At 41.7% G+C, this 27,523-nt stretch overlaps 1 protein-coding gene across 1 annotated transcript; it reads left to right on the plus strand.

Annotated features, from left to right (window-relative positions):
• Positions 1-3,727: 3,727 nt before the first annotated feature.
• LOC103172282 (deleted in malignant brain tumors 1 protein-like) lies at positions 3,728-27,367 on the plus strand. The gene is given in 17 exon segments (XM_042346177.1): positions 3,728-3,854; positions 14,645-14,677; positions 16,339-16,422; positions 16,527-16,763; positions 19,012-19,263; positions 20,024-20,248; positions 20,857-21,171; positions 21,486-21,551; positions 21,650-21,879; positions 21,881-21,974; positions 23,040-23,354; positions 23,448-23,522; positions 24,025-24,336; positions 24,924-25,031; positions 25,643-25,738; positions 26,427-26,531; positions 27,195-27,367. Coding segments are annotated over 17 exon segments (2,847 nt in total).
• Positions 27,368-27,523: the final 156 nt, after the last annotated feature.

The raw sequence follows: 27,523 nt of genomic DNA on the forward strand, positions 1-27,523 counted from the left end.
CCCTCTCTCTCTTATCTCTCACTTCTTTCACTCTCTCTGTCTCTCTCTCTCACACACTCACAAAACACACAGCGCACATTCAGCACTGGTGGCACTTTACAGCCTCTCTCATATATATACAAACAATACCAGCGCCAACCTCAGCTCTGCGGGTTTATTACAACATCACACACACACACACACACACATCTGCACATAAAGCACTCTGCTCAACACTCGGGGCACATTAGAATCTCTCTCTCTCACACACACACAGAAAACACTGTGTCATTCTCAGCAATGGGACACATTGAAGCCTCTTTCACACATACACACCGATATACCTACACATCACCACCGTTAGCACTGGCGGCACAGTACATTCGCTCTCTCTCTTCTTCTCTCCCGCACACACATAGTGCCACCCTCAGCACGAGTTGCACATCAGATCGTCTCTCACAAATACACACAGGCTCCCATATGCAGCGCAAACCTGATCACTGGCGACACATTACACGCACTTTCGCTCTCCCTCTGTCTCTCTCTCTCTATTTATAATAATAATAACAATCCTTGCATTTGATATAGCGCTTTTCACGTCGTGAGGACGTCTCGAAGCGCTTCACAGGACACACTGTAAAGTGAACTGACTGGAAATTTCTCTCTCACACACACACTCAGTAAACACAGTGCCATTCCCAGCACTGGGGGCATATTACAGCTTGACACACAAACAGCGCTATCCTCAGCACTGGGGGCACACTGCCGGCAGTCTCACACAATCACACACACAGTCACATAACGACATAGTCAGCACTTGGTTCAGATTATTTTCTCTATCACACAAAGGGAAGCCTCAGCACTGGGGGCATATTCCAGCTTGACACACACACACACACTCCCAGCGCCACCCTCAGCACTGCTGGCACATTATATCCTCTCTCTCTCACACACATATATATATATCTGGATACATATATACGCATCCATCCATCCATCCATCCATCCATCCATCCATACATACATACATACATACATACATGCCAAAGTATAGCGCCACCAGCAGACTGGGGCACTTTACAGCATCACTCTCACGCACAAAGCAATACGGTAAGAATGGGATCACATTGGAGCCTCACTCACAAATCGAAACATACACACACAAACACACACACTCCTGTAGGTCAGTGGTTAGAGCGCTCGCTTTGCAAACGAGAGACCTGAGTTCAATTCCAGGCAGAGGGCGAAACCTTGGGCAAGTTTCCCTTCTCCACACGCCTAATAATAATCCCTCTAAAAACCATATCAATAATAAATTGGTCATTTTCAATCTACGACTGTTTGTGGGACATTGCTGTGTGCAATTGCCTGCTGCGTTCGCCCACAAATATACAGTAAATTCACTTTACAGTGTGTTCTGTGAAGCGCTTAGGGACGTCCTCCCGACTTGAAAAGCGCTATATCAAAGGCAAGGATTATTATTATTATTATTATAGGGAACTGAGAATGTGTGCTGCACAGTGTTTCAGACTGTGAGAGAGTGTATGAGATACACAGTGTGTGAGAGAGAGACAGAATATGAGCAATGTGACCATACGATTCCACATGAATTACATTAATTTGCACAAATAGCTGGACTCTCAAAGTGAAAGGAACTACGCGAATGTAATTTGTATTATATTGTATTAAACTTGCAGCTTGAAAGATAGAAATGTTGGCTACGTAATCGGTTAAGCGGGATGTTGCAGATTGAACACTGGCTTCCTTAACTGATTAAAATGGTCTCAAAAGCCGTCAATACAGCAGGCCTGGGAAGTCTCCATTCAGCGAATATTGTTTATCGTGGAGCTGTGAGACAAGTCAGGATTTTAACTGATTAAAATGGGGGCACATTACAGATTCTGACACAAGCAGCGCCATGCTCAGTACCGCGGACATATTACAGCCTCATTCACACACACAAATGCAAACACACAAACACACAGCTCTAACCTCAGCACTGGAGACACATTGCAGACGCTCTCACACACATACTTACACACGTACACACAGCACGGCATCCAAACCAACCCTGAGCGTCCGTTTGCCAAATAAACTCGCTTTGTACGTCAGGGCTATACAACACTGAACACAATTGAGTTAAGGACATCAATGGCATCTGAAATTCTGATATCCACTCAGACTATTCAAAATTATTTCTGTGTTATGGATTTCTTTCGTCCACCCAAAGAGCCTTGTTCAGATTCGTTAAATAAAGGGAAACGGTAATTGTAAACACTGTTTAGTTTGTGAAGTTGTGGCGAACTGACACAAATTTCCTTGTGAATAGATTTTTTTCATACAATTTAAGAAATCTTATCCATAATCCAAGTTATACATTTCACCAAATCAAATGAATGAATTCGTATGACGGTTTCGTAATCAAGTTATTTCTTACGATGGGTTAGTAATGTTCACTGCAATTGATTGATAGGATTAATACAGTGGTTTGATGTCGGAATCGCTTGGGTACATTTCCCATCAGCTGGTTGTCATTCACAGCTCAGTTGACCAATTTAAGCGTTATTTAAATTGAATTGAAATCGATTTCCAGCCAGGTGTGGCCTCACCTTTCTGGCTGCCAAGAGCCGGAATTATACTCTCCTGACACGAGAAACGTCGACTTCGCAACAGATTTGTGTTTTCTTTCGTGAAACACAGCAATTACAAAGAGATATTTTCACAATTGAAGGACACACTGAAAGCCCCCTTCCGTGTCGCAGATTTTTATCAATAATAATAATGATAATCCTTGCATTTGATATAGCGCTTTTCACGTCGGGAGGACGTCCCAAAGCGCTTCACAGAGCACACTCTAACGTGTATTGACTGTATACTTGTGGGAGAACGCGGCAGTCAATTGCGCACAGCAATGTCGCACAAACAATCGTAGGTTGAAAATGACCAATTTATTATGGTTTTAGGTTTTGGAAGGATTATTATTAGACGTGTGGAGTAAGGAAACTTGCTCAAGGTTTCGCCCTGCCTGGAATTTAACCCAAGGCTCTCGCTTTCAAAGCGAGTACTCTAACCACTGAGCTACAGGACTCCACATATAAATTAACTTTATTTTCCAAGCTTTATTTTTAATATTTTCAGCAGCAATGAGATGAGGTCAGAGAGGTCGGGGGGAGCAGAGGAGGGTAGGGATTTTAAACACAAGGGTGAGTAACTTGAAGTTGATCCTCTCTGGGATAGGCAGCCAGTGCAATCTGTCCAGGACTGCGGTGATCGGGGAACAGAGTTTGGTGCGGGTGGGAATGCGGGCGGCATAGTGCTGAATGATTTGGATTTTATGGATGGTAGTGGAGGGGAGAGCGGTGAGGAGCGCATTAGAGCAGTGCAGCCGAGAGCTGACAAAGGCATAGACCAGTGTTTCAGCGGCTTTTGGAGAGAGGTATTTGCAGAGTCGTGCGATGCGTCGGAGGTGGAAGAAGGCGGTGCTGGTGAGGGACTGAATGTGGGGGAAGAAGGCTAAGTGAAGGGCTAACCTCACGCCGAGTTTACGTATCGGAGAGTTTTAGGGGGACGTCGGGTATGTTGAAGAGTTGAGAGCCGTGAGATTTTAGACGTTGTCGAGAGCCAAACTTTGTGCCTTCCGTCTTGTCGACGTTCAGCTGAAGCAAATTTGCGCTCATCCTGCCCTTGAGATCTTACAGGCAGCTGGCAGAACAGTAGGGGACTGGGGGTCGCAAAGAGCAGTGGAAAAATGGAGAAGGTTGTCGTCTGCATACATATGGAAGTGTACCCCATGACTGCGGACGATATCCCCAAGAGGGAGCATAATTGTCAGAAAGGAGAGGGGGCCAAGGATGGACACTTGGTGTACCTCGCAGGTGACCGGTTAAGGGCGGGAGGAGAAGCCCTATACTGCCTTTTTCAGGGAACTATCCAATTATTACGACTCCCCGCCCTTACCCCAAGGGCCTGCACATATTTTTTTTGAGTACCTTTCCATTAATTTACAATAATTAGCAATGGAGCAAGCGGTAGATGAGGAGATTTGCTTTACACAGTTATTCGAATGTCAAATGCCATTCCATGCGTCTTGGTCACAGTATGAACCATGTGAGCTCTCAGGAGGCACCGATATGAGTATCAGCAAATACATAGCATTCAGTGGTCTGCGAAAAACACGTAAATCGGTTTTACTTTTAAGTTCACGGTGATGAATGGCTTGCGTCTTCACTATAAACCTATAAGTCCCTATGGTGGCTCTTTGGGGAGTAAAGAGATACATTCGCAAACGTTTCTGTACTTCCTACCTGCCAATAGCATTTCTATACATGTGGCACAATTTGAAGGTCAACACTGTGAGCCATATTCTTTGCTATACATGTCTGTATTATTTGTATCACGACACAGTTAATAACAGACTATGTGTGCCACGCTCTCAACTATTATTTTGTCAATTATTTTGTTTATTCCATCATTGTAATCCATATATTTGGTCAATAAGTACCTGCAGAATATAAGCCCTATTTATTGTGCACGTTCGACAAATAGATGACGCATTGCATGTGATATTATAAACTTCATTTACTATTCAAAACCTTCTTCATATTTGTATTTGCATCTGCATTTTCTACACATTTGGTTTGGAATATATTGTGAGGTAAATATAACAAAAAGGGAATGCTTAGAGGGGGAACTGCTGCTTGTATTCGGCCTGGAACTAACTTAGAGGGAATTGGTGTAAAGCTCGAAGAATTTATAAAAAAGCACAAAACTCTGTTCATATGATCGAAACATTAGATAACAGGCCACGTGCTCTCCAAAATGTGATTGATGAGAATCGACCACATTCTGTCCATTTACAGAAATCCTCTGATATGCAAACGGTTTCATGTTGCTTTGTANTTTTTCACAATGAATAGTCTTATATTCATGATTTACAATGGTCACAGAGCCATGGCTCAGAGGGCTGTACAGGATATGCTATAAAGTTTGCGTTTTGTGACCTACCTTGGCACATAGTTTGTACAGCAATGTCCCACACACAGTAGTAGAGGGAATGACGGATTTTGTGGTCGATCGGAAACTCGAAGCATCAACTCGCTTAACTTTTGAACAATTCCATAGTATAATGATGCACGTTTCCTCACAGATGTAAAGTCAATTCACTTTACGGTGTAATCTGTGAAGCGCTTTGAGACACTAAGAAGACGTGAAAAGCGCTATGTCAAATGCAAGGATTATTAAAATATTATTATTATTCAGCAGCACAGGCACAGAGGTCATCTCTGTTAAACATGTGTTCAGAACTCAAGACTGCTAACAGGACAGCACTTCCTCATCACTGGGTGTCAGTCGAGGCAATATCAGTTTGCAGTCCGATATATACACCATTAAATGCCATTCAGACATTGTGTCCAAATCCCAGTTCCACATTGTGTTTCGGCTTCAACCCACAGTATTCGGAATCAGATGCGAGAGAGAGAGCTACAAACTCAACCAGGCTGAAAGCGTCAACATATAATCATCTTTCCTTGAAGTATGACTGGAATCTATTGCCATTATGGACAAAAGAAGGCAAACTATATTTGTCGCTCAGGGTAAATGATGTTACAAAGATCACTTGCGGAGTGGAGAGGCAAATGTTCTCTGGGATGTGATGCCAGAGAGTAGGAGCAGATAGCCTGAAAGCCCAATGGTGAAATGGTGAGGGCAGGAGACACTAAACAGGCAAAGAGAGGAATCATATCATTTCGTCGGTTGTAAGGAGTTTGCACCAGTCGGTTGTGGCAAAAAGCTCAGAGGGCATTGAAGTTCAGGACCAGGCTGTGATCAGCCGATACCTGGTGACTCTGATCATCAGGGGATGTGATGGTGGCTTTGATCAGCCGGTGGCTATGATCAGCCCACTTAAATCCTGGACAATCTTGCTTGTATGAAAGGATTTCTTCAATAATGGTTGCAATCGGTTTCATCTCATTCTGCAGCCGTTTCCCCCACAACTTATTATATTTCTCTTCCAGATATTGAAGAACTGGTCTCTGATAAGGAAATGTGAATTAGTCTCAGCCATGTTTTCATGTTGGGGATGCAACGTCATAAATCATGTCTGGGTAATATCTACGATAATCTCTTTTTGTTGAAGAACACGGTATTTGGCGTGAATTGTTTGAAGTTAGTAGATTGCTTAACACAACATTCTTACACCTTTGTGACAAAAGTAAAACTGTTTGGTTCTCTTAATTTGCTCTTACATCTACAACATCAGCGTCGTTCCTCAAAGTTTCTAACGTAATAATCTGTGCCAATGCAGCTGGACGAAGTGAAAATTATTTCAGATATCGCCTTAGTTTAATTAATTGGCTTGAAATATTATGTGAAAGTTTCCACCCTTGCAGATTAAAAGTTGATCTTTCTTCTTCAAATACAGAAAGATCTGCTTCCCTTGTGGTCAACCGAGGTATTGCAGGCTGCAGACTGGCTTCCTTATCTGATTGTAGAGTTCTCAAAAGCTGACAAGACAGCAGGGCACTGAACTGTCGATTTACGTATATAACTCAAAACAAAATAAAGTTCTAGATAGGTAAAGCCCAAAGTACAAACATGTTGCTTTATGTGAAGTTATCCAAATAGTTACAGTATATTCTACTGTTTGTATATTATATTCTGTGGAGCAACTTGTGATGTCCCGAAGATGTGATAATGCAGCATATCAAATCCAAGCAATATTTATTATTATAGCTGGACCATGCCTGTTATACAGCGATCATGCTTGATATTCAGAAACCATTGACCTTCACTAGAATAGTGATTTCAACTTATTGCGCACACTGACAAATGAAGGCGAAAGGTGTTTTGGCGAATATTATCAATCCATTTGCAATGCTCAGGTTAACGTATAGAATGATATCTTAATCAGCATCACTGCTTCGTTATTATTGTTCGTGTAGGTCGTGGAAAATGTTAAAGCATCCCAGGCTAATGAGTGAATGTCACAAAATAAGTCATTTTTACTTGTAACAAGTATCGAGGGCCATGTGAGAGCAATGTTAAAATAATTTGTGTATATATTATAAACATTCGTACTAATGTGTTAATGCTCCACGGATTGGCAGAAGAGGCATAATATGTGTGATCAAGTATTTGTTTCACTTACTCAGATGAGTTACCTCTGGTGGGTAGACATGTGGGGTGTAAACCCGACACACATGTGAGCACATTGGCTTCTGAGGTTCAAATCCCACAGAGCTTTGATCTACAGTGTTTGAGAGGCCTGTAATTATAGCACTGAAACTCTCGTGTATATTCTGTTTGCTGTTACATATTTGTTCTTTGCTGTTACATTTTTGGCGTCATTTTGACAAAATTCTAACTGTAGTAAGAGTGGGTTTAGGTAAGTCGACCTAATGTGTTATTTTGGCCCTTATTTACTTCAACCGCACAGCCATGTCCTGCTTCAAAGCACCTGAAAGTCTGTGGTGTAGTCCGTGTCGACTAAAATGTTCTTTATCTCTCTGTATGATCTGCCTCAGCAGCTTCCGCTGCCAGAAGTCTTCATCCCTCAACATCCACTCCGTTCCCACCAACACCAACCCACCCCCCTCCTCCAACCCGCAATTCCCGTCTCTTTTTCTCTCTCTTTCACACACAAAAACACAGCTGATTTCAAGCACGAAACACTGTTATCGGCCACCAATTGCAAATGTATTAATTAGTCCGGGAATTACTTCAATTTCTACTTCCAGGTCCGTCAGCAAAGCACCAGAAACTCAATTTTAATGTTAATATAATCTTGGCTTTGCCTTTCGCTGTACACACATACATACAAACACATGTGTTATGGCAGGAAAGAAGCAGCAGCTCAGATGTTATCTGACAGCAGTTTCGAGTGTAACTCTTTAAACCCAAAGTGGCATCATAGAGCCTTAACAATGTATAGCTCAGAAGAAAGTCATTCATAATGTGTGTGAACAAATGATATTACACTTATTGACATGAGGTAGTTCTGGTGGGCAGAGATGTCGGGTATGAAGACAACTCAGATGTCAGCACATTGGCCTCTGAGGATTAAATCCCATAGTGACTTGTTCCTACAGCGTTTGAGAGACCTGTAATTACAGCACAGAAACGCTCAGGATGATCGTTTTGTTGTTACATAGTTTATTGTTTGCTGTTGCAATTACTGGTGTCATTGTTCACAATTCTAATATTAATAATATTTACATAACTTGATCTGATGTGTTAAATTGGCCGTTATTTACTTCGACTTCACATCCAGGTCCCGCTGCAAAGCACCAGGAAGTCTGTGGTGCAGCTCGTGTCGACTAAAATAATTTTTATCTCTCTGTATGATCTGCCTCTGCAGATTCCGCTGCCAGTCCTCCTCGTCAACATCAACCTACCAACTTTCCTCCACTCAACACCCCCCAAACACCCCCATCTCTCTCTCTCTCTCTCTCTCTCTCTCTCTCACAAACACACACAAACACACATACACATATTCGAACGCAGTGGATTTAATGAAGGAAAAGTACCGATTGCTCAGATGTTATTGGGCATCAGTTGTAAATGTAAATCTTTAGTCCTCAAAGATGCATCACAGTGTCTTATAAATTAAAGCACAAAAGAAAGTCATTTGTTGGACCTGTCTTTGGAAATAAAACGTACTTAGTCTAATTCACGTGCCTTTCCCTGTAACACTTGGGATTATTTCTAATTCACAAAGGAGAGACAAGATTAAACTGAGTTTATTTCAGAGAGTGGGAAATGAAATAATATTTTAAAAAATAAACTATATTCACCCTGAACTAGACAACCGCACAGCAGCACAGACATTGGAGCTCAGAGCCTCAGGAGGACACGGGTACCCAGGGCAGGGCACAGACATTGGAGCTCAGAGCCTCAGGAGGACACGGGTACCCAGGGCAGGGCACAGACATTGGAGCTCAGAGCCTCAGGAGGACACGGGTACCCAGGACAGGGCACAGATATTGGAGCTCAGAGACTGTGCAGCTGATGGACACTCAGGGCAGACTCAATAACGCTTGAGACAAGAGGTGTTAGAGGTTATAAAGACAGAGTTATGGCAATCGTTTGAGTCCAGAGATTATAACGGTGAAATTGAGCAGCTTGCATATTGGGAGATTCCAGCCCCGAGTCTATCGAGCCCTGAGCTTCTCCATCCCTGAGCCTCTCCAGCCCTGAACCTCTCCAGCCCTGAGCCTCTCCAACTCTGAGACTCTCTTACCCTGAGCCTCTCCAGCCCTGAACCTCTCCAGCCCTGAGCCTCTCCAGCTCTGAGCCTCTCTTGCCCTTAGCCTCTGTAGCCCTGAGCATCTCTGGCACCCAGTCTGTCCTGCCCAGTGTCTCAGGAGGCCTGAGTGCCAGCAGCAGCCCTCGTTTCCTGTGAAGCTTCTATGCTCAGGAGCTGCTCAACTCTGAGACATAATATGGGTGTTGGGTCACTTGGCGCTCTCTCTGTTTCTCTCTCTCTCTCTGTCCGGTAACAGCAAACGTAAACACACAACATATGATTCCACAATCTTATGTGTTATACTGTCAAACCACTTATATTGCTGCAGGAGATGCTGGGGGAGTTTTGCTTATAAACATTTTTAAAAAAATAATTGTTTGTTGTTGATGAGATTATAAAGTTTGGTTCAATGTGGCTTCACATCGCTGCAGGTCGCCTGTAATTCGTTGGTTGATGTGCAGGATGTGATTATATTCTGTGCGGCATCTGTTTTCATGGCCTAGATGTGTTTGTATTCTGAGCGCCACTGTTTTTCTTTGTTTATGTCTGTATTTTTATACCTGATGTGTTTCTGGCTTTCCACGTTGCGGCGTATGTTTATGTCATCTGTGTGTGTGTATGTGTGTATGTATGCATTTGTGCATGTGTACGGGAACCTGGTGTCGTTGTACATGGTGTATTGCTAGTTTTATTGTAGTTTAAATATCCGCTGCAGTGTTTCAATCCTCTGTAAGTTTGTGCTGCAAGCGCTCTGAGTGGCAGCTACTGATGCAGTTGACTCGCTCACATCTCCACATTAGGAGCAAGAGTTTCACATTCAATAGGAAACCGTTCAATAGTCTCGGAGGCATTCTGATATTTTAGGATAACTTCAACTACTTTTTACACAGTTCGACTTGGCTGCATTTTATGTCTGTTCATATCGTGTAACAGACTATCACTGAGACAGTAAAATAGGGAGACTATATTTTGGGGGATCTGCACTCATAATCTTGACTGGTTTATACAAGGCACAGGGAGAAGGTGGCAGAGTCACTGTGTGTGTCAGACATTTACACTGAGAATGCAGTCAGGATGACTGAAACCTTGACCTGTCCCTTCACTGGGTAGAGGTCTGGGTGAGGGTGTGTTGAAGTTGAGCAGCTCTCGGCCCCACGCTCTCTGCCGCTGGTGATCAGACACAGAGGCTGAGAAGATTCCACAATAAACTCACAGACTCTCACTGTGTCGCTGCTCAGGCGCCGCGCCCACCATTAGGAGGTGTTTCTCATTGTCCTTATTTATGTATAAAATATATCTGTGTACGTCGACTTATGGTCCAAAGCTTTTATTTAAATTAAAAGTTTCAGTCATGTGCTGATGCCTAAGCTTGTCTCGATTTTTAAACAGGAGCCAGAGTTATCTCACCCCCTCCTTCTATAGTGATGGCCTACAGTGTGATAATTCACAATTTCAACATTGATCACTTTCCTCTCAGTACCCGAAAGAGGAAGGAGAGATTATATATAACCATTCAAACTTTATTAAAAAATGATCAAGTAAGACAATGAACAGTTGTGCTAACATAATTATTTTTTATTTTAAACTGTATTTCTGATCACATTTTATACAAGGCTTTGAGCAAGTTTATCTTAAAGCAACACACACCTGCATTACGATTTAAAATCATCAGAATTTCTTCGGCTAAAAAAGACCACGGTCCTTCTAGTTCGCCTTCCACCATCCGGACAGTCGCTTCAAATGTCTTGTGCCAAAACATATACTGTGTCCCGAGACATTATTTTCTTGCAGAAACCTATCTCAATTGATCCTGAAATGAAGCACTTTTATCCTCATGGTCACGCTCTGCAGACTGTTCCATACGTTTACTCTTCGTGCACTGAAGTAATGTTTCGGAACATTTCTTCTGAATTTACCCTCCTTCATCGCAGGCCGTGTGCTCTGGTTCCATTCTTCAGAATAAGATAAAACAGCTTTTCATATTCCTCATTTTACCCCCATTGGCTGCTACATTTCCCCTCCAAAATAGTCAAAGGAAAATAGGAACATCGGCTGTTTAACCTCACACTAGTCAGCTCCTCGCCAGATGCAAACTTCCACATCTTTGACAGTGCCATTAATAGATTAACAAATTTGATCTAAGATTACTAATACGTTTATAATTAAGAAGGTTCCAACAACAAGATTCTCATTTTTCGGCTACAGCTGCGTGTCCGGCTCTTGCTCTCTCTCTCTCGCCTCCGAGTCAGGAGGATGTGGGTTCGGTCCGCAGCTGTTTGGGGGATACTGCTGTGCACAGTTGCACCCCGAAACGATACAGTCGATAAGCTTTACACTATATTTTCTGAAGCGCTTTGAGACGTCTCAATGATATAATCAGGCGCGATATCCAATGCAAGAAACACTTTTAGTGTTAGTAATCTTATATGAATATATATAATATATATACTTATATATAATGTGATATATATATATATATATATCACTATTTCACGAAGACTTATTGCACCTTGTAATTCTATCACGATCATTTGATCATAATATATATTGTGCCAAGCTCGGTCAGGAGGTATCGCCATCTGAGAGAGAAGGCTTTGCCCCCAGTCATGGCTTTGAATTCAATTTGTCCCGTGGTGACGCTCCAGTGCAGGGCCGGGAGTGTCCTGGATTGTCCGGTGCACTTCCCGTGGAACATTAAACTAAGTCATTTCTACCCGTTCAAATATCCCATAGCACTATTCCAAAAGAGGATGCCGTTTCTCTTTTTCTGTGTCTTGGCCACCAGTCCCCCAAATAAAATTGGTCAATTGCAGCATCACTGTTAATACAACACAGTCGCACACAATTGAGAGCCGGCTTGGCCCAGTGGCCACTAAATGATACAATATTGTATGTCCATTTGCCAAAAACAATATTATATTCGAATACATTTTAATGACTTACTTATTTCGTTACCAGAAATGTAATACTTTTTTTCTTTGGGTGCATTACAATTAACTCAGCAATAGGTGCATAACGACACGAGGTTAAGAAGCAGATTTCAGTGAACGTCCTATGAGAATCAGATCTGTAGCAGTATATACTATTGATGGATTTTGTGATGGTCGTTTTAGAAGGTAGAATATTTGTTGTTACATTTTTAGAAATATAAATTATACATTATAGTTATCAACACATCTTTTATATGGTAAAGATGCGGATAGATCGTGGAATGTAATTAAATGACTGACAGGTTTTTAGGTGTCGAGAAAGTTGACATTAATTATGGGACAGCAAGCTCTGAATTGTATTGAGAATAATCTTTAAAATTGGTGCTGCTTCTTTCACTCTCTTACATTGCGCAGATAGTGCTTGAAAGGATGCAATATTAAGTAGAATGATTCTGTATATTTCGAGAAATTTGTGTATAGCAATGTACCAGAAATAGCAATGAAGGAATGGCCATTTTTGAAGCCGTATGACGTCACTTCAGTTGATTCAGTTTCAATCTTTCTTCATTGAATTTATTGGTTAACAGCTTGTGGATTAGAATTGAAACATTCTTTCAAATATCACAAATTTCCAACTCTTTGATTTGAAGATAGATCAAGTGGATTTAATGGACATAGTGAACCTGACTTAATTTTCTGTTCAAATACCTACAGAGTTACGACATCTCATAATTTTTATTCTTCAATTTACCAAAGAAGGACAATTAACTAAACCGGAAGTTGTATCGTTGACAATTGTTGGATGTTTCTTGCACAAATATGTGTTCAATTCACTTTCCAATCTATTCTGTGAAGCGCTTTGAAACGTCGTGAAGATGTGAAAAGCGCTATATCAAATGCAAGGATTATTGTTATCATTGTTTTATTCATTAGAAACATCAGTAGAAAAATGTAATGTACAAGCAATAATAGGAACTAAACACTTGCACAGAAGTGTAGGTTGGGATCAATATCCCGAAAATTCTTTATAATCTGATATCTTTCACTTGCAGAAGATTCTCAAGATGCGTCATACGATTTCCAGTATAGTATGCTTTATAGGCGAAACTGGCAACAAATGCGCACAGCAAATGCCTATCAATAAAAATACAATAAAATATAAGTTGCTTCAAATGTTGGCCAGTACATACGGATAATTCGCTTCAAATAATATAATGGGAAGAATTGGATAACTAACATATGCCAGAATTGGGCACAGATGTACCTCATTATATTGGATAATTGCCTCTACACAGACAGGGCAGCGCAACGTCCAAAGACATCCAAATTAATGCTTTGTGCTCTGCAACTACCAAGATATTTTGTTCCACTTGATATTCCATTAAGACTTGCGTGCTCTGCCCCTTCGCTTCAGGAAATTTTGTTGCAGCTATCGAGGAGCTAAATGATCATCTCTCCTCCACTTTCAACTCATTTCTCATATGAAAACTACGGTCAACTCCAAACGAAACACTTCCCCCAAAACAAGTGTCACCTTGGTATCTGAAATCCCAGGACCATATCGCCAAGGGAGATAACAAATACCTTCCTCAGGATTGTCTGTCAGATTTCCCCCTGTGTCACTCCTGAGGTATGGTGCCAAAAAGTGAATGGCGTGCTCAACGTAGGTCTGTCCAGTGATCACAACTATTTTCCATTTTCATCACTAACCCTCCCTCGAAAGCCTTCCATCTTCACTTAAAGTGCCAAATTAAATGAGATCACGATCTTCTATCAGATTTCCAGACAGATAGCTTCAATTCAGAACAACTCGCTGTGACCTAAACCTTTTGATTAATTTACTTGTGTTATTGGGATGTAGAATTTGCAATCACATAAATTGTTCTAAATAAGATCCACTTTGAGTCGAAACTGAAAGAGAAGCAGTTTGAATTCACATAGCACAACAACAACTCGGAGTTCTTAAGGTTGCTAGAACTTGATGATGGATCATGGAGAGTCGGGAGGTCATCAAACTACTTGCTACCTTGTGATCATGGTGCCTTACAAATGCAACTTGTTGCAATTATTTGAGTTTTTGCATCAAGATCGATATATGTGGACGGACCGAGGGAAGGAAAGAAGACCTGAGGTTGAGGGAATATCTATGAGTATAGAAAAGTATACGAAAGACCAGGCTTAAAAAGGGTAGGATCAGGGATGGGTAGAAATACGGAAGAACAGCTTGCTGTGATAGCACGAACAAACGTGGTGTGTGAAATGGCCTCCACTGATCACTGCTGTAAATATCTCTGATTCTTCTGGCACGTTTCCACCTCTGGCTGTTTGTGATTATATGAGACTTATGCCGTCTGATCACTGACTCATGGACTAACGACAATAATATTATGAGTTTCAACTTATTTCACTTTGCATACATCACCTAAATTGAACATCATCCGAAATAACCTTCTAAAATATCTAACTGACGAAACCTTTTCTGTTTCAGGTCCACAAGTCGATAGTCAAGCTAAGGAATTAGGTGAGATCATTTTTGATAATTTATTCGTTCCGCAGCGCAACATTCACTAAAATACCATTACATCAAAACTATGCTGCCAAGACCAAACTCCGCACTCGCAACACTCCAGCCTCGGCTCATTCTCCCGACATAAGCGGTGTTAAATATAATGCAAATGTAATTTTCTGCAGCTTTTATACTTGACAGTCTCCTTTGGCTTCCACTAGCAGAACAAATATTTTGAGCTATCATCATATGATGCAGTAACCGTCCTGCATACACTCCACTCATCAACCAACACCATCTGTCCACTGGCTTCGGCCTCAATGACAACTACTTGCATTTTGATAGCGGCATTCATGCAGCGTAGCGTCCCAGAGCGCCTGCGACAGCAGTTCCGCGACCGAGAGAAAGAGGGAGGTCGAAGGGAAACTCTTCCTTTATTATACAAACGTGTAGTCAAGGAGTGGTTATTGAGGAAAAGTGTTCCAGTGTTTCTGGACAAGCTCTGCCCTGTTATGGGTTCGGAGACACGACGAGATGTATTCAAGTTGCGGGAAAAAATCATCACATCAAAAGCAATACCTTGTTGTATTCTTTTATATATGCAGCGCCTTTTTCACGACGGTTTATCGGTGAGAAGCTCTGCATACATACAAACAACACAGTCCTGGAGCTCAGTGGGTAGAGCACTCGCTTTACAAGCGAGAGAGCTGAGTTCAATTCCACGTAGGGCGAAACCTTGGGCAAGTTTCCTTACTCCACACGCCTACTAATAATCCCTCCAAATAAACAACAGAAACAATAATAAATTGGTAATTTTCAATCCACTGCTCTTTGTGGGACGCTGGTGTGCTCAATTGGCTGCTGCGTTCGCCCACAAATATACAGTTAATGCACTTTACCGTCTATACTGTGAAGCGCTTTGAGACGTAGAGAAGACGTGAAAAGCGCTATATCAAATGCAAGGATTGTTGTTATTATTATTGTTTAATAAACAAGAAAATACTGTTCTTATTGTGACGATCTATCCCGCAACTTCAAAACATGGCATCTTGGGTCTGTCCTTGTATTTTTTCTTTGCTTACAATCCTGAATTCAGACGAATATTTCCTCTACTTGTGTGAATTTTAAACTCATATTTGTGGGAACGCTCAAGGCGATTTATGTCTTCCATGTGATCACGACAACTTTAATATATGCTGACTGATTGCTTCTCTGTGAGAAGTGTGTGAATGGAATCTAAACTGATCTGCTCCCAGATCCCCTTTTCCCCACCTCATGTCATCTCCTATTTTAACCAACGCATGTAACACACGTTTAATATGCTCGTTCTGTACTTCAAACCATCTCAAGATTTATACGTTCCTCCAGCCTACTCTCCCACCCAACTATCCACACCTCGATTCCAGTCCACGTTCACCTTTCGGCTTGTATCAATTATACCACATATTAATATGGTCCCACATCCCGCTAAACCAATGAATGTTAGCTGACATGTGGGGACACCTCTATATGCCGCAACTCTTCCAGCGCTTCACAGAATTTACTGTTAAGAGCAGTGACTGTGCAGGCAAATGCGGCAGCTGGGTTACCTACAACGAGTATAACTATTATAATTATGATTATCTTGCGTGATTGGAATGAAATACAAAGGCGTGTTGCTTGTGTCATTTTTGCAGATCATTTGAGGCTGGTGAGTGGCAGCAGCCCCTGTGCCGGGAGAGTGGAGGTTTACCACGATGGGCAATGGGGCACAGTGCACGGTTCTGGCTGGGATCTGAAGGACGGGAATTATTATTATAATTATGAGTATCCTGCGTGATTGGAAATCAAATTCAAATACGTGTTGCTGGTGATGTTTTTGCAGATTATTTGAGGCTGGTGAATGGCGGCAGCCCGTGTGCCGGGAGAGTGGAGGTTTACCACGATGGACAATGGGGCACAGTGTATGGCTATGGCTCTGGTGGCTATGGTTGGGATATGGCGGACGCGGCTGTGGTGTGTAAGGAGTTGGGCTGTGGAGCCGCGCTGTCAGCATCAGGAGACGCTCACTTTGGCAAAGGCTCAGGTCCCGTTGTGACGTACAATGTTCAGTGCAGAGCGAGTGAGTCTACTCTGAGGGACTGTTAGTCACAGTCCTGGAGTCACGGTTCCTTCCCACACGACTATGATGCCGGGGTCATCTGCTCAGGTAAATAATTTTCTGTCTCCCATCAATTTTTTCAATTCTCATATTTTCGGTAGACCACAGTTTGAGAAACTCTGATAGAGATTGCATTCCACATGATGTCAGTTTGTCAGTTTTAAATCCCTAGTTTTTTGGGGGGCTCACACCGCCTCCTTCCGCTCCTCACCACCCCCCAACCTCTCTCCCGCTTCCGCCCACCCTCCAGCCCCCCTCCGTCGTTCAATGTTGATTTTCTTTAACCTCCGTGTTTCTGCACAACTGTGGCTTCAATCCTTCAATGAAATAAGTTTTCAGCACGGAAGTAAAATATATTTATTTTAAATATATGCGTCCTTAAGATAATAATTAATATTTAATCCTAGAGAATGCCTCAATCGCCTGGCCAGCACCTCGCCCGGCACCCAACCCCCGGCTAGAGATCAACCACTGTTAAACGGTCCTAGACATGTTACATGATTGCAAGTTGTTGTTTTTTAACACATTTTCCCTTTCCCGACCAAAATGTCTCAGATAATACGTAGTAATCAAATGTGACAGTAGATCTTGTGAAGAGCTTCGAGGCGTCCACCTGTCATAAAAGACTCAATTTAAAAAATGACGATGGTTATAATCTGGAATTAAGTTTGCAAGTGGTAAAAATATAATTTTCTAACTGCGGTATGAAGCCTGCGTGCAGGAGTGTTTATTATTTCAACTCAAACGTCTTTCCGTCCTGCCCCTCTAGCACACTTGCTGCGCTGATGATTGCCCCATCACCTCCTTAATAATAATAGTAATAATAATAATCCTTGCATTTGATATAGCGCTTTTCATGTCAGGAGGACATCCCAAAGCGCTTCACAGAACACACTGTAAAGTGAATTGACTATATCTGTGGGCGAACGCGGCAGCCAATTGCGCACAGCAATGTCCCACAAACAGTCGTGGATTGCAAATGACCAATTTATTATTATTTTCGGTTTTCGAGGGATTATTATTAGGCGCGTGGAATAAGGCAACTTGCCCAAGGTTTCGGCCTCTGCCTGGAATTGAACTCAGATTTCTCGCTTCAAAGTTTTCAGCCCGGAGCTAAAATATATTTAAACCCGCATTGCGTCCTTAAGGTAATAATAAGTATTTCATCCAAGACTGTTGCTTAGTCGCCTGGTCAGAACCTTTCATATTTTGTGTCACCCGCCTATGGTTATTCTTCACCATAACTATAATTATAATTGTAATTAAAAAACGATTTTGATTATAATTTGGAATTACATTTGTAAATGGTAAAAAAAATCTAACTGGAGCATGTATCCTGCACATAAAAGTGTTTATTATTTCAACTCGAACAGCTTTTCGTCCAACCCGTCAAGTTCATTTGCTGTGCTCCTTCGTCCTCCCGTCTCCTCCTTATCCCCTACATCTTCTTGGTGATATATATTGACGCTTGGCCAAAACTGCAAATTATTCCACGAACAAAACACAGAATCATTGATCATAATGAATCGTGAGAAGAGCTTTCAGGCTTCACCTCAAAGAGAAAGCCCATGTTTCAGAAATCTCTTTCTCCCCAAAACATTTCCTTTCACAACCGACTGCCTGGACCATAATTTTTTAAGAGCAATATATTGTTCAACTTAGTGTGACATAACCGAAGCCATCCTTTTTGGTTCCCACGCGCATCTGTTCATCTCTTTATCTTTGGCTCCGCATATCCACCTCCTTAAGTATAGCATACCGACTTTAGTCTCTTTTCCTCTGTCTTAAATATCGCCTTCCGTCTATAGCTATTCCCAAAGAATCCGAAAGCTTAATGCGTGTCCTCGTACACAGACGTGATGTCTCCTGTTATTTCCAAACATTCTTTCCCAGCTGAACACAAGCTCCACATCATTTATTCCTGCAGGACAGGTTTGTCGCGCACGAATAGATGCATTTTGACCTGTTTTCAGCAGACATATAATTCGATGTAATACTTTCTGTGATCTCTTGCCTTCTGAAAACAATATCCGCTGCTGGAGTATCCATCACTCCATGCTCATCTGCTGATAAACCTCGGAAAACCCAATGCCTCTCGCCCGCAGTTTACCATGTGATGGTATTGATAAGGTCTCCGGTTTTGTTGTGTTTTGTTGCATATAGATATTGAAAGTATCCTTGATGGTTATTTATTTTCTGTAATTGGCAGGAACTAAAACTCCCAGACTGGTGAACGGAGGCAGCAGGTGTTCGGGAAGAGTAGAGTTGCACATCATGGAAACTTGGGGTACAGTTTGTGGAGATACCCTGACCATGGAGATTGCAGAATATATTTGTAAATCTTTGGGATGTGGATTTCCTGCATCAGTATCCGGTGACTCTCGCTTTGGAGAAGGTTCGGGGTCAGTTATTGGTCGGCCTGACTGCGGACACGAGCGAGATGGTGGCATAATCTGTTCAGGTACAGCCTTTCTAAAGGGTCAACATATATTTTATCAACACAGGGGCAGTGTTAGAACGATTGTTCTATGTCTGTTTGACTCGTAAATTACTTTTTAAATAAAAAAAGGATTGGTGAAAATCGGCATGGGCGATAGTACCAACAAATATCACAATGTGAACAAACCAACTCGTGGTTCAACATAATTCATCAGGTTTTTCTGTCAGGCTCTGCCAGTAATCATAATTTACACAAAGCACTTGAAGGGGCAGAAAGATTCCTTCTACACTGTCCATTTCTCAGCCTTACAGAGGTAAAGGGACGCCAATCTTAACAGTAATTATCGCAGAGGTATTCCTTCTGGGCATTTGGGTAAAATTTTCAAATTCATGCTAAATACAGACAGATTATGAACCGTGTTTATAATCTGTGGTTTCTGTTATTTCCCTGCTCATTCTGTCAGAGCTTCATTACGCAGCAGTTGCTGTTAAGCCGTTTGGAAAGTAACATTAACATGTATGAATAATCTAGTATTGTGTTGTTTTGAAGCTTGGTAAAACACGTGGAGGTATGTTCATATTCCGCATCACTGCCTGAGTCTCTTGAGATGAATAGTCATGTAGGTTTCTGACTCTACACCTGTGATCATTCTTTCAGGTTTAACCTGTTTGCTGTCTGTAACCAAAGGTTCTGTCAATCACCAATCGCTATGCCTTTCGTTTGTATTGTTAAACTTATTTTTATCATAATAATTCCTGTTGCGTTAACTCTTCCACTGCAGAATATAATTCCCTAAAGTTAGTCGGTGGAAACAACAACTGTTCTGGCACAGTTACGCTGCAGCGCGATTATAAATCAGGAACCATCTGTAATTATTACTGGGATTTAAAGGACGCCGGTGTTCTCTGCAAGCAACTGGATTGTGGATATGCTTTATCAACTGGTCCTGGAGCACAGATTGGGATACTAACAGGTCTTATTTGGAAAACTAACTTCAATTGTATTGGTAACGAGTCTTTGTTGTGGGACTGTCCTGCATCATTCTGGGAGAAGTTCAGCTGCACACATGACCATGACGTTACTGTTGTATGTTCGGGTGAGTGAAATAATAATACAAATTGCATTTGATATATGGACATACTAAGTCGCTGAGACGTCTCAAAGCTCTTCACGGAGTAACCTGTAATCTGTGGTTTAGACGAAAAGCCAACAACTATAAATCAGTTGAGACATTCTCTCCCAAGTCAAATACAGTCCCTTTTNAAAAAAAATGGGCTCTCCGTTTCAGACAGAGCGGTGACCCCTCATTCCCACATTGCAGGCTGGTCCTGTTAAGGCACAATCTCTGCTTTTCAGGCTGTGACTATTTGCACTGAGCTGCAGGTCTGCGGTCTGCTCTCATGGTACCTTTTATTGCCTGTTGTTTATGTATAGTTTTGGACACTGATAACATCCCAGTTTGTGAAATTCTTCTTATTCCTACGTTATGGTAGAGTTTTCCGTATCATGATGTCGGTCGTGCTGTCAAATACGAACTGCCATATTTCAGTGATTATCTTGTCTTCGGCTCTCACACGTTTTCTTTCCGGAAATGTTGATTGAAAATCGTTGCAGGAACACAGTGGCACTTGCGGTTAGAGAGCGGTGGGAGCCGCTGTGATGGGCGAGTGGAGATTTATCATAACGGTACTTGGGGCAGATTGCTGGACGATTCCTGGAATATATCAGATGCCGATGTCATCTGCCGACAGTTGAACTGTGGCTCTGCCATTTCAGTCTACAACTCTTCCCAGTACGGGGAAGGCAGTGGACCTGTGTGGATCAATAATGTTCAGTGTATGGGAACCGAGACGCACATCTGGAACTGCCCACATTCCACAGTGGCTTCATCCTCCGGGAGCAGCCGGGATGTGGGAGTGCTTTGTTCGGGTGAGTGCATTTGAGTGATAAATAGAATAAATGGAATAAATCTTTGTTAATTTTGGCAACACATTGCTAAATAACTTACATTATGCCTCTCCCTCGGTGAGTGTCTCATCTTCATTGATGTAGAAATGTCCCACCAGTTTGAATTACTCCACCTGTGATGCTGGGACAAGATTATGAACGTCAATGCACAATGAAAGTTCACACATATACATTGAGTATCAATTAATTTTTTTGGATGACGAATAATATTAAACCGCAAACGATCTCTTTATATCCTAAATAGAAATTTGACATACTGTTTTACTTTGCAACAGGACACAAACAGCTTACACTAAACGAATCAAATTGGAAAACATTTCGTACTGGAGTTCAGAGTTCAAGTGAGTGAACGTTTACCAATACTTTTTTATTTCACCAGGAGGTTTTAAATAGCATTTTAATTTGGTGCATGTTATGCCTTGAATTAAACTTTCCTCAGTTTCAGCAGAAGATGTTCAGATCAGACTGATGGACGGTGGGAGTTCGTGTGCTGGGAGAGTGGAGATTTACTACAACGGAACCTGGGGGACGGTGTGTGATGACTCCTGGGGATCACTTGAGGCGAATGTTGTGTGCGAACAGCTCGGATGTGGATCTGCAGTTCATACAACATCTGCGGCCACTTGTGGACGAACCTCAGCTCCAGTTTGGTTGGATGACGTGAGATGTTACAGGAAAGGAATCAGCTCTCTGGGAATGTCCCTCTTCTCCATGGGGGCAACATGACTGTTATCATAAAGAAGATGTGAGCATCGTGTGTAAAGGTAAGAGATTAAGCACTTTGTCTTACATCAGCAAATTCCACTGATAGGGTGTGAGCTTGGATCAGATTTTAGCACTTTCTCCATTCAGGTAAATGGTATTTGGTTTCAAAGGCCTCATGGAATATTCTTGGCAAAAGCTAACAATTCAGTGCAGTAATCTTTGCCTCTGATGGTGTTATTACCTGTTCACCTGAGAAAAAATGATCCCATGGGCAATGCTGGAAAAGGCAAGGATGATTGCCTTTGTGCCGGGGCCAACTATCCTGGCGATGAAACATGTGGAGTCCTGTAGATCGGTGGTTAGAGCACTCGCTTTGCAAGTGAGAGACCTGATTTCAATTCCAGGCAGAGGGCCAAACCTTGCGCAAGTTTCCTTACTCCACACAGAGTCTAATAATAATCCCTCCAAAACCCAAAACAATAATAAATCGGTCATTTTTCAATCTACGACTGTTTGTGGGACATTGCTATGCGCAATGGTGCCGCGTTTGCCACAAATATACAGTCAATTCACTTTACAGTGCGTTCTGTGAAGCGCTTTAGGACGCCTCCTGACGTGAAAAGCGCTACATCAAATGCAAGGATTATTATTATTATTATTATGTTCTATTTGTGGTTAGATGTGGGATATTGCATGGCAGTATGTGTCTAGATGTTCCGTCACCAGTTAGAAACAGGTGTAAAAATAATAATAATAATCCTTGAATTTGTTAGTGTGCTTTTCACGTCGGGAAGACGTCCCAAAGCGCTTCACAGAATGCACTGTAAAGTGAATTGACTGTATATTTGTGGACGAACGCGGCAGCCAATTGCGCACAGCAATGTCCCACAAACAGTCGTAAATTGAAACTGACCAATTTATTATTGTTTTTGGTTTTGGAGAGATTATTATTAGGCTCTGTGTGGAGTAAGGAAACTTGCCCAAGATTTCGCCCTCTGCCTGGGTATGAACTCAGGTCTCTCGCTTCCAAAGCGAGTGCTCTAACCACTGAGTTACAGGAGGAAGATTGACTACGTTGCAGTTGAGAGATTTCACTTCCATCATAACACCATGTTGCCTCACAGAGCACAAGATGCTGCGGCTGGCGAGTGGGCAACATTCCTGCGAGGGGAGAGTGGAAGTGTTTTACAATGGGACCTGGGGCACAGTCTGCTCGGACTCCATGGGAATGGACGAAGCTGAGGTGATCTGCAAACAGTTAGATTGTGGCCGAGCTCTGGACGTTGAATATGATGGTAAATTTGACGAAGGATCTGGGCCTATTTGGTTGGATGACATGGAGTGCAATTCAAAGGAATCCTTCCTGTGGCAGTGCTCCTCACGACCTTGGGGTGAACATAACTGTGCTCATTCGGATGATGTGGGTGTGATATGTACAGGTAGTAAAATGTCCCTTAGTTCACATCTCTGATTGAATATTTATTGTGTTTATGTTTGAACCAGTTTGCTTATCTGATGTATTTTTGATGCAGAGAAAGCTCCGGAAAAAAGGGAGAGGGCAAAACTATGCGATGGGAGATCACCGGATCATCAGATTCGTTTATCAGGTACTGAATGAAAAATAAATGAATGAACAGAATTTGTATTTGTTATCAAATCATTCACATCAGGTGGAATTCTAAGTGCGCTTCACATTATCCACTGTAACGTGGTTTGACTGCAATGATAATAATCCTTCCATTGGATAATGCGCTTTTCACGTTTTCTTGAATTGTCAAAGCGCTTCACGGAATTTACTGGAAAGTGAAGCGACTGCACATTTGTGGGCGAAACGCGGCAGACAATTGAGCACAGCGGTGTCCCACAACCAATTGTCGATCTAGTGATCAAATTATTATCACTAATGTTTATTTTTGAAGGTTTATTTATAACAGATCCTGTAAATAATACTTTACATGATAAATTCTATTGATGACAATATGGAAGAGTGCGTATTTTATTGGTGTGAGTAACTAACATGTGATATGAATACTGTCTATCAATACGTCCTCTCGACGCGAAATTCGCTATACAAATGTAATCTTGTTGTTGTTGTTGCTGTCTGATCAGGACAGGAGTTGCGGTTGGTTGGAGGAAGCAGCATTTGCTCGGGGAGAGTTGAGATACTGAGCAATAACACGTGGGGGACGGTGTGTGACGACTCCTGGGATATCCGAGAGGCCGGTGTGGTGTGCGGACAGCTGGACTGCGGCCCGGCCGTGCGGGCTGTGGGACAGGCGGGGTTCGGACAAGGCGCTGGTCAGATATGGCTGGACGAGCTTCACTGCAGAGGAAGCGAATCCTTTCTGTGGGATTGTGTCTCCGCATCCGCGGGTCGCAGCGACTGCGTTCACAAAGAAGACGCCGGTGTGGTTTGCTCCGGTAGGGATCCGATCTCTCAATGTTCATCGACAAATTTGAGGNTTTTTAAATTATTCTCAACAAAAGCAGATTAATTCTGACTTCATTTGATGCCAGAAATTGAATGGTTACTGGATTTATGTTGTTCGCGATGTTTTGCAGGTAAACCTCCCAGACCGCCATTCCCAACCGCATCCTTTGGTAAATAACATAAATACTTGACTTCTTGCTAACACATTGCTTAGCTTTCCTACATATTACCACCAGGTATTGCCATTCATTCGTAAAAACATTAATATATCCAAACCAGTATATTTGTCAACTAACCTTTCAGTAGTCAACACTTGAGAAATGAACAGACTGTATAACTACATTTTAGAAATTAACAGGCGTTTAACTTCAGGAAAAGTGCTGCATCAGTCCAATTTTTCAGATAGTTTGGGCATTATTCTGAATACACTGTGGAACATATCATATCACTGTGCAATAATTTGCTTCAGATAACGTTCAGTTTAGTGTGAAGCATTTTTCTTTATAGTTTCGAAAGTGTGACTACCACATGTTGTACAACAATAAAATAACATATGTTATGTCCTTGACTTGCAAAGTCCAGTTGGTCAACATACCTTTCGTGGTCTGCATCGTCCTTGGAATCCTGTTAGCGGTGGTACTGTTTGCACTGATTGTACAGATGGACAGTAATTCTTCAGGAACAGGTGAGACTGGAATCTGATCTCACAGCACTGCCTGGAGCTTCTCTATCAATTCAGATAAAATCCTGTTGATGCACGTGTCTGTTTTTGTTAATTTAATACTCTTACCTGTTTTTACCGTCTCGATTTCATTGCCTTTGTTCACGTGTTTCTGTAAACTGGCACAAACTAAAATTAAAGTCATATACGTTTAAATGCGTAGCTCAAGCACAAACACAGATGCATAAAAAAACCCACCAGACACAATTAGGCCTCAACGGAAACTGAGCGCAATAACATATTTTCCATAAAGGATACAAAAAAAATGTAGTTAAACTGACACAAAAACGTAGATACGCAAAGCATCACATATACACAGTTGTATTAACACACCAACACACAGAGCTAAGCACATAGTTGTAGGTATCTAAATACAAATGCACAGTCGATTGAAACAAACACTGACAAAAACAAGTACACTGATGAATAACGAGGCAATAGTGACGATGATATATTGATATTTTCAAATAATAATACTAACATAATATGTTCCAATTATTTACACATCAATTTCAAACTCCACTGTCCAATTTCAGGTTAATATTTTAATTTCTGTACATGTCAACTTCCAACAGAGGAAAAATATCCGTCTGTTCGTTTGTATCAAGCAATTTATGAAGAAATTGAGGATCGGCCGATCAGAAGAAGAAACTTCGAGGCTGACTCCACTGGTACATACTTTACAATCATGTTTATTGCATCCGCATCATTGTACAAAAAGCATCAACATTAGTATCCCGATTGGTGGCAAATGCAAATGATTGAATGCGCTGTGGATAGGATTTCAAGCTTTTATTCAGAGAACTGAAAAATCCACATCCAGTTGCGTTGTATCAATTTACCCACTTAATAGAGATGAAACCTACTCAATACTTCAATTTGTTCGGTCTTTCAATTTTCAAATATTATCACCGATGATTTCTGCATTTACCAATTAAATTAAGTTACATTATTTAATTTAATATACAATAAAATAACTGCTAGACAGTGGGTTTTATCACTTCACCAAAACGAATCCTACAGAAATTAATATAAGCGATGCTTATTGTGTGTCTGTAGTCCCAGCGAATATCTAAAATAATACCATGTTGTCAAATGTATCATTTGTAACCCAAACAGAGGCAGTATTCAAAAATCATATTAATATTATTTAACCAACTTGCTCCTGGTATGTTAAAGATATTTCTTCTTGATCAACATCATATTTTTGAGCGGTTGACCATATTTTCATCCATGGAAAGTGATCCACGATTTCGGAAAACAACTCTCATTTTTGATACCTTTCTTCGTTTTGATATTGGAGTAGAATTAGGCTCTAAGAACCTCTGTAATGGGACACTAATGTCATTATTTGCACAGTTTCAGGATCCAACGATTCTATCAGTAAACTGGAGTACTACACTGGGGAGAGTGTGAATGGATCTGATGCAGAACAAGGAAACGCTGAGGTGTTTCTTCCGAATGGTGAGTGAGTGAAATAATTATTGTATGCGATACAGCCTCTGATTAATTCGACGAGACGTTTCAAAGCACTCCACATATCTTCAGTGTGACTTGTAGTGATTGTGTATCTCCTGATGAACTGGAAAGGCAATTTGTGCGCAAAATATGCACAGTAATCAGGAGGAACGTGGGGCAACCCTGCAGTATAAGAACTATTTCCCTTTTGAGATTTGCAACATTTAAATTCCAGCTAAACAGGCAAACGGAGCTCAATGCACTGCACTCCCCCAGTACTGCCTTGAAGAGCTATCCAGAGTGTGATCTTAGTCCCCGAGTGGATTACAATCAGAACCTTCCGACCCAGAGGCTAAAGAGCTCCCAATTTATCCAGTTTTCACAGTAAAACAAGCTTTAATCTTCAGATAAAGTATCCGAAACGAAATTCAGGACTTTTTCATAGTTCAGGCATAAGATACATTGAGCACCACTGTGTCCAAATTTGGGTGGATATGGATAGACATTTGGGGAACAAATTTGCAGGAGCGCGGAAGAGTTGGAGTAATTTTGGTCGCTCTTTCAATAGATGGACTGAATGGCCTCCTTCTGTGCTGTATAATATTATGATATCTGCCTCCTTTTCCTATCTGAATGTTTGAGTGCGTAAGACTGACTCCCTGTTATCAGATCATCTTCAGGAAGATTATGATTATGACGACGCTGAGAGCGGAACCTTCCAGATGGCGGACCGGGGCCTCCTCCTGGTCACTGACACACACCCTGATGTCCCCGCACTGACCAGTCACACTGTCCAGGAAGCCTCGCTCTGTCAGGGTAAGAGCCGAACTGTCATGTCTTAACTTACTGCGGGAGATATTTAATCAGCAACACATCTGGGAGTGAAAATCATCATCACAGTCGCAATTATCATCAATCTTCCATTCCATACAGAAATGTAATGGCATAAGGACAACAAGAATTACAATTGTGCAGTGCCTTTCAAGTTAGGACGTCTC

Source organism: Callorhinchus milii, unplaced genomic scaffold, assembly GCF_018977255.1.
Source record: "Callorhinchus milii isolate IMCB2004 unplaced genomic scaffold, IMCB_Cmil_1.0 Scaffold374, whole genome shotgun sequence".
NCBI lineage: Eukaryota > Metazoa > Chordata > Chondrichthyes > Chimaeriformes > Callorhinchidae > Callorhinchus > Callorhinchus milii.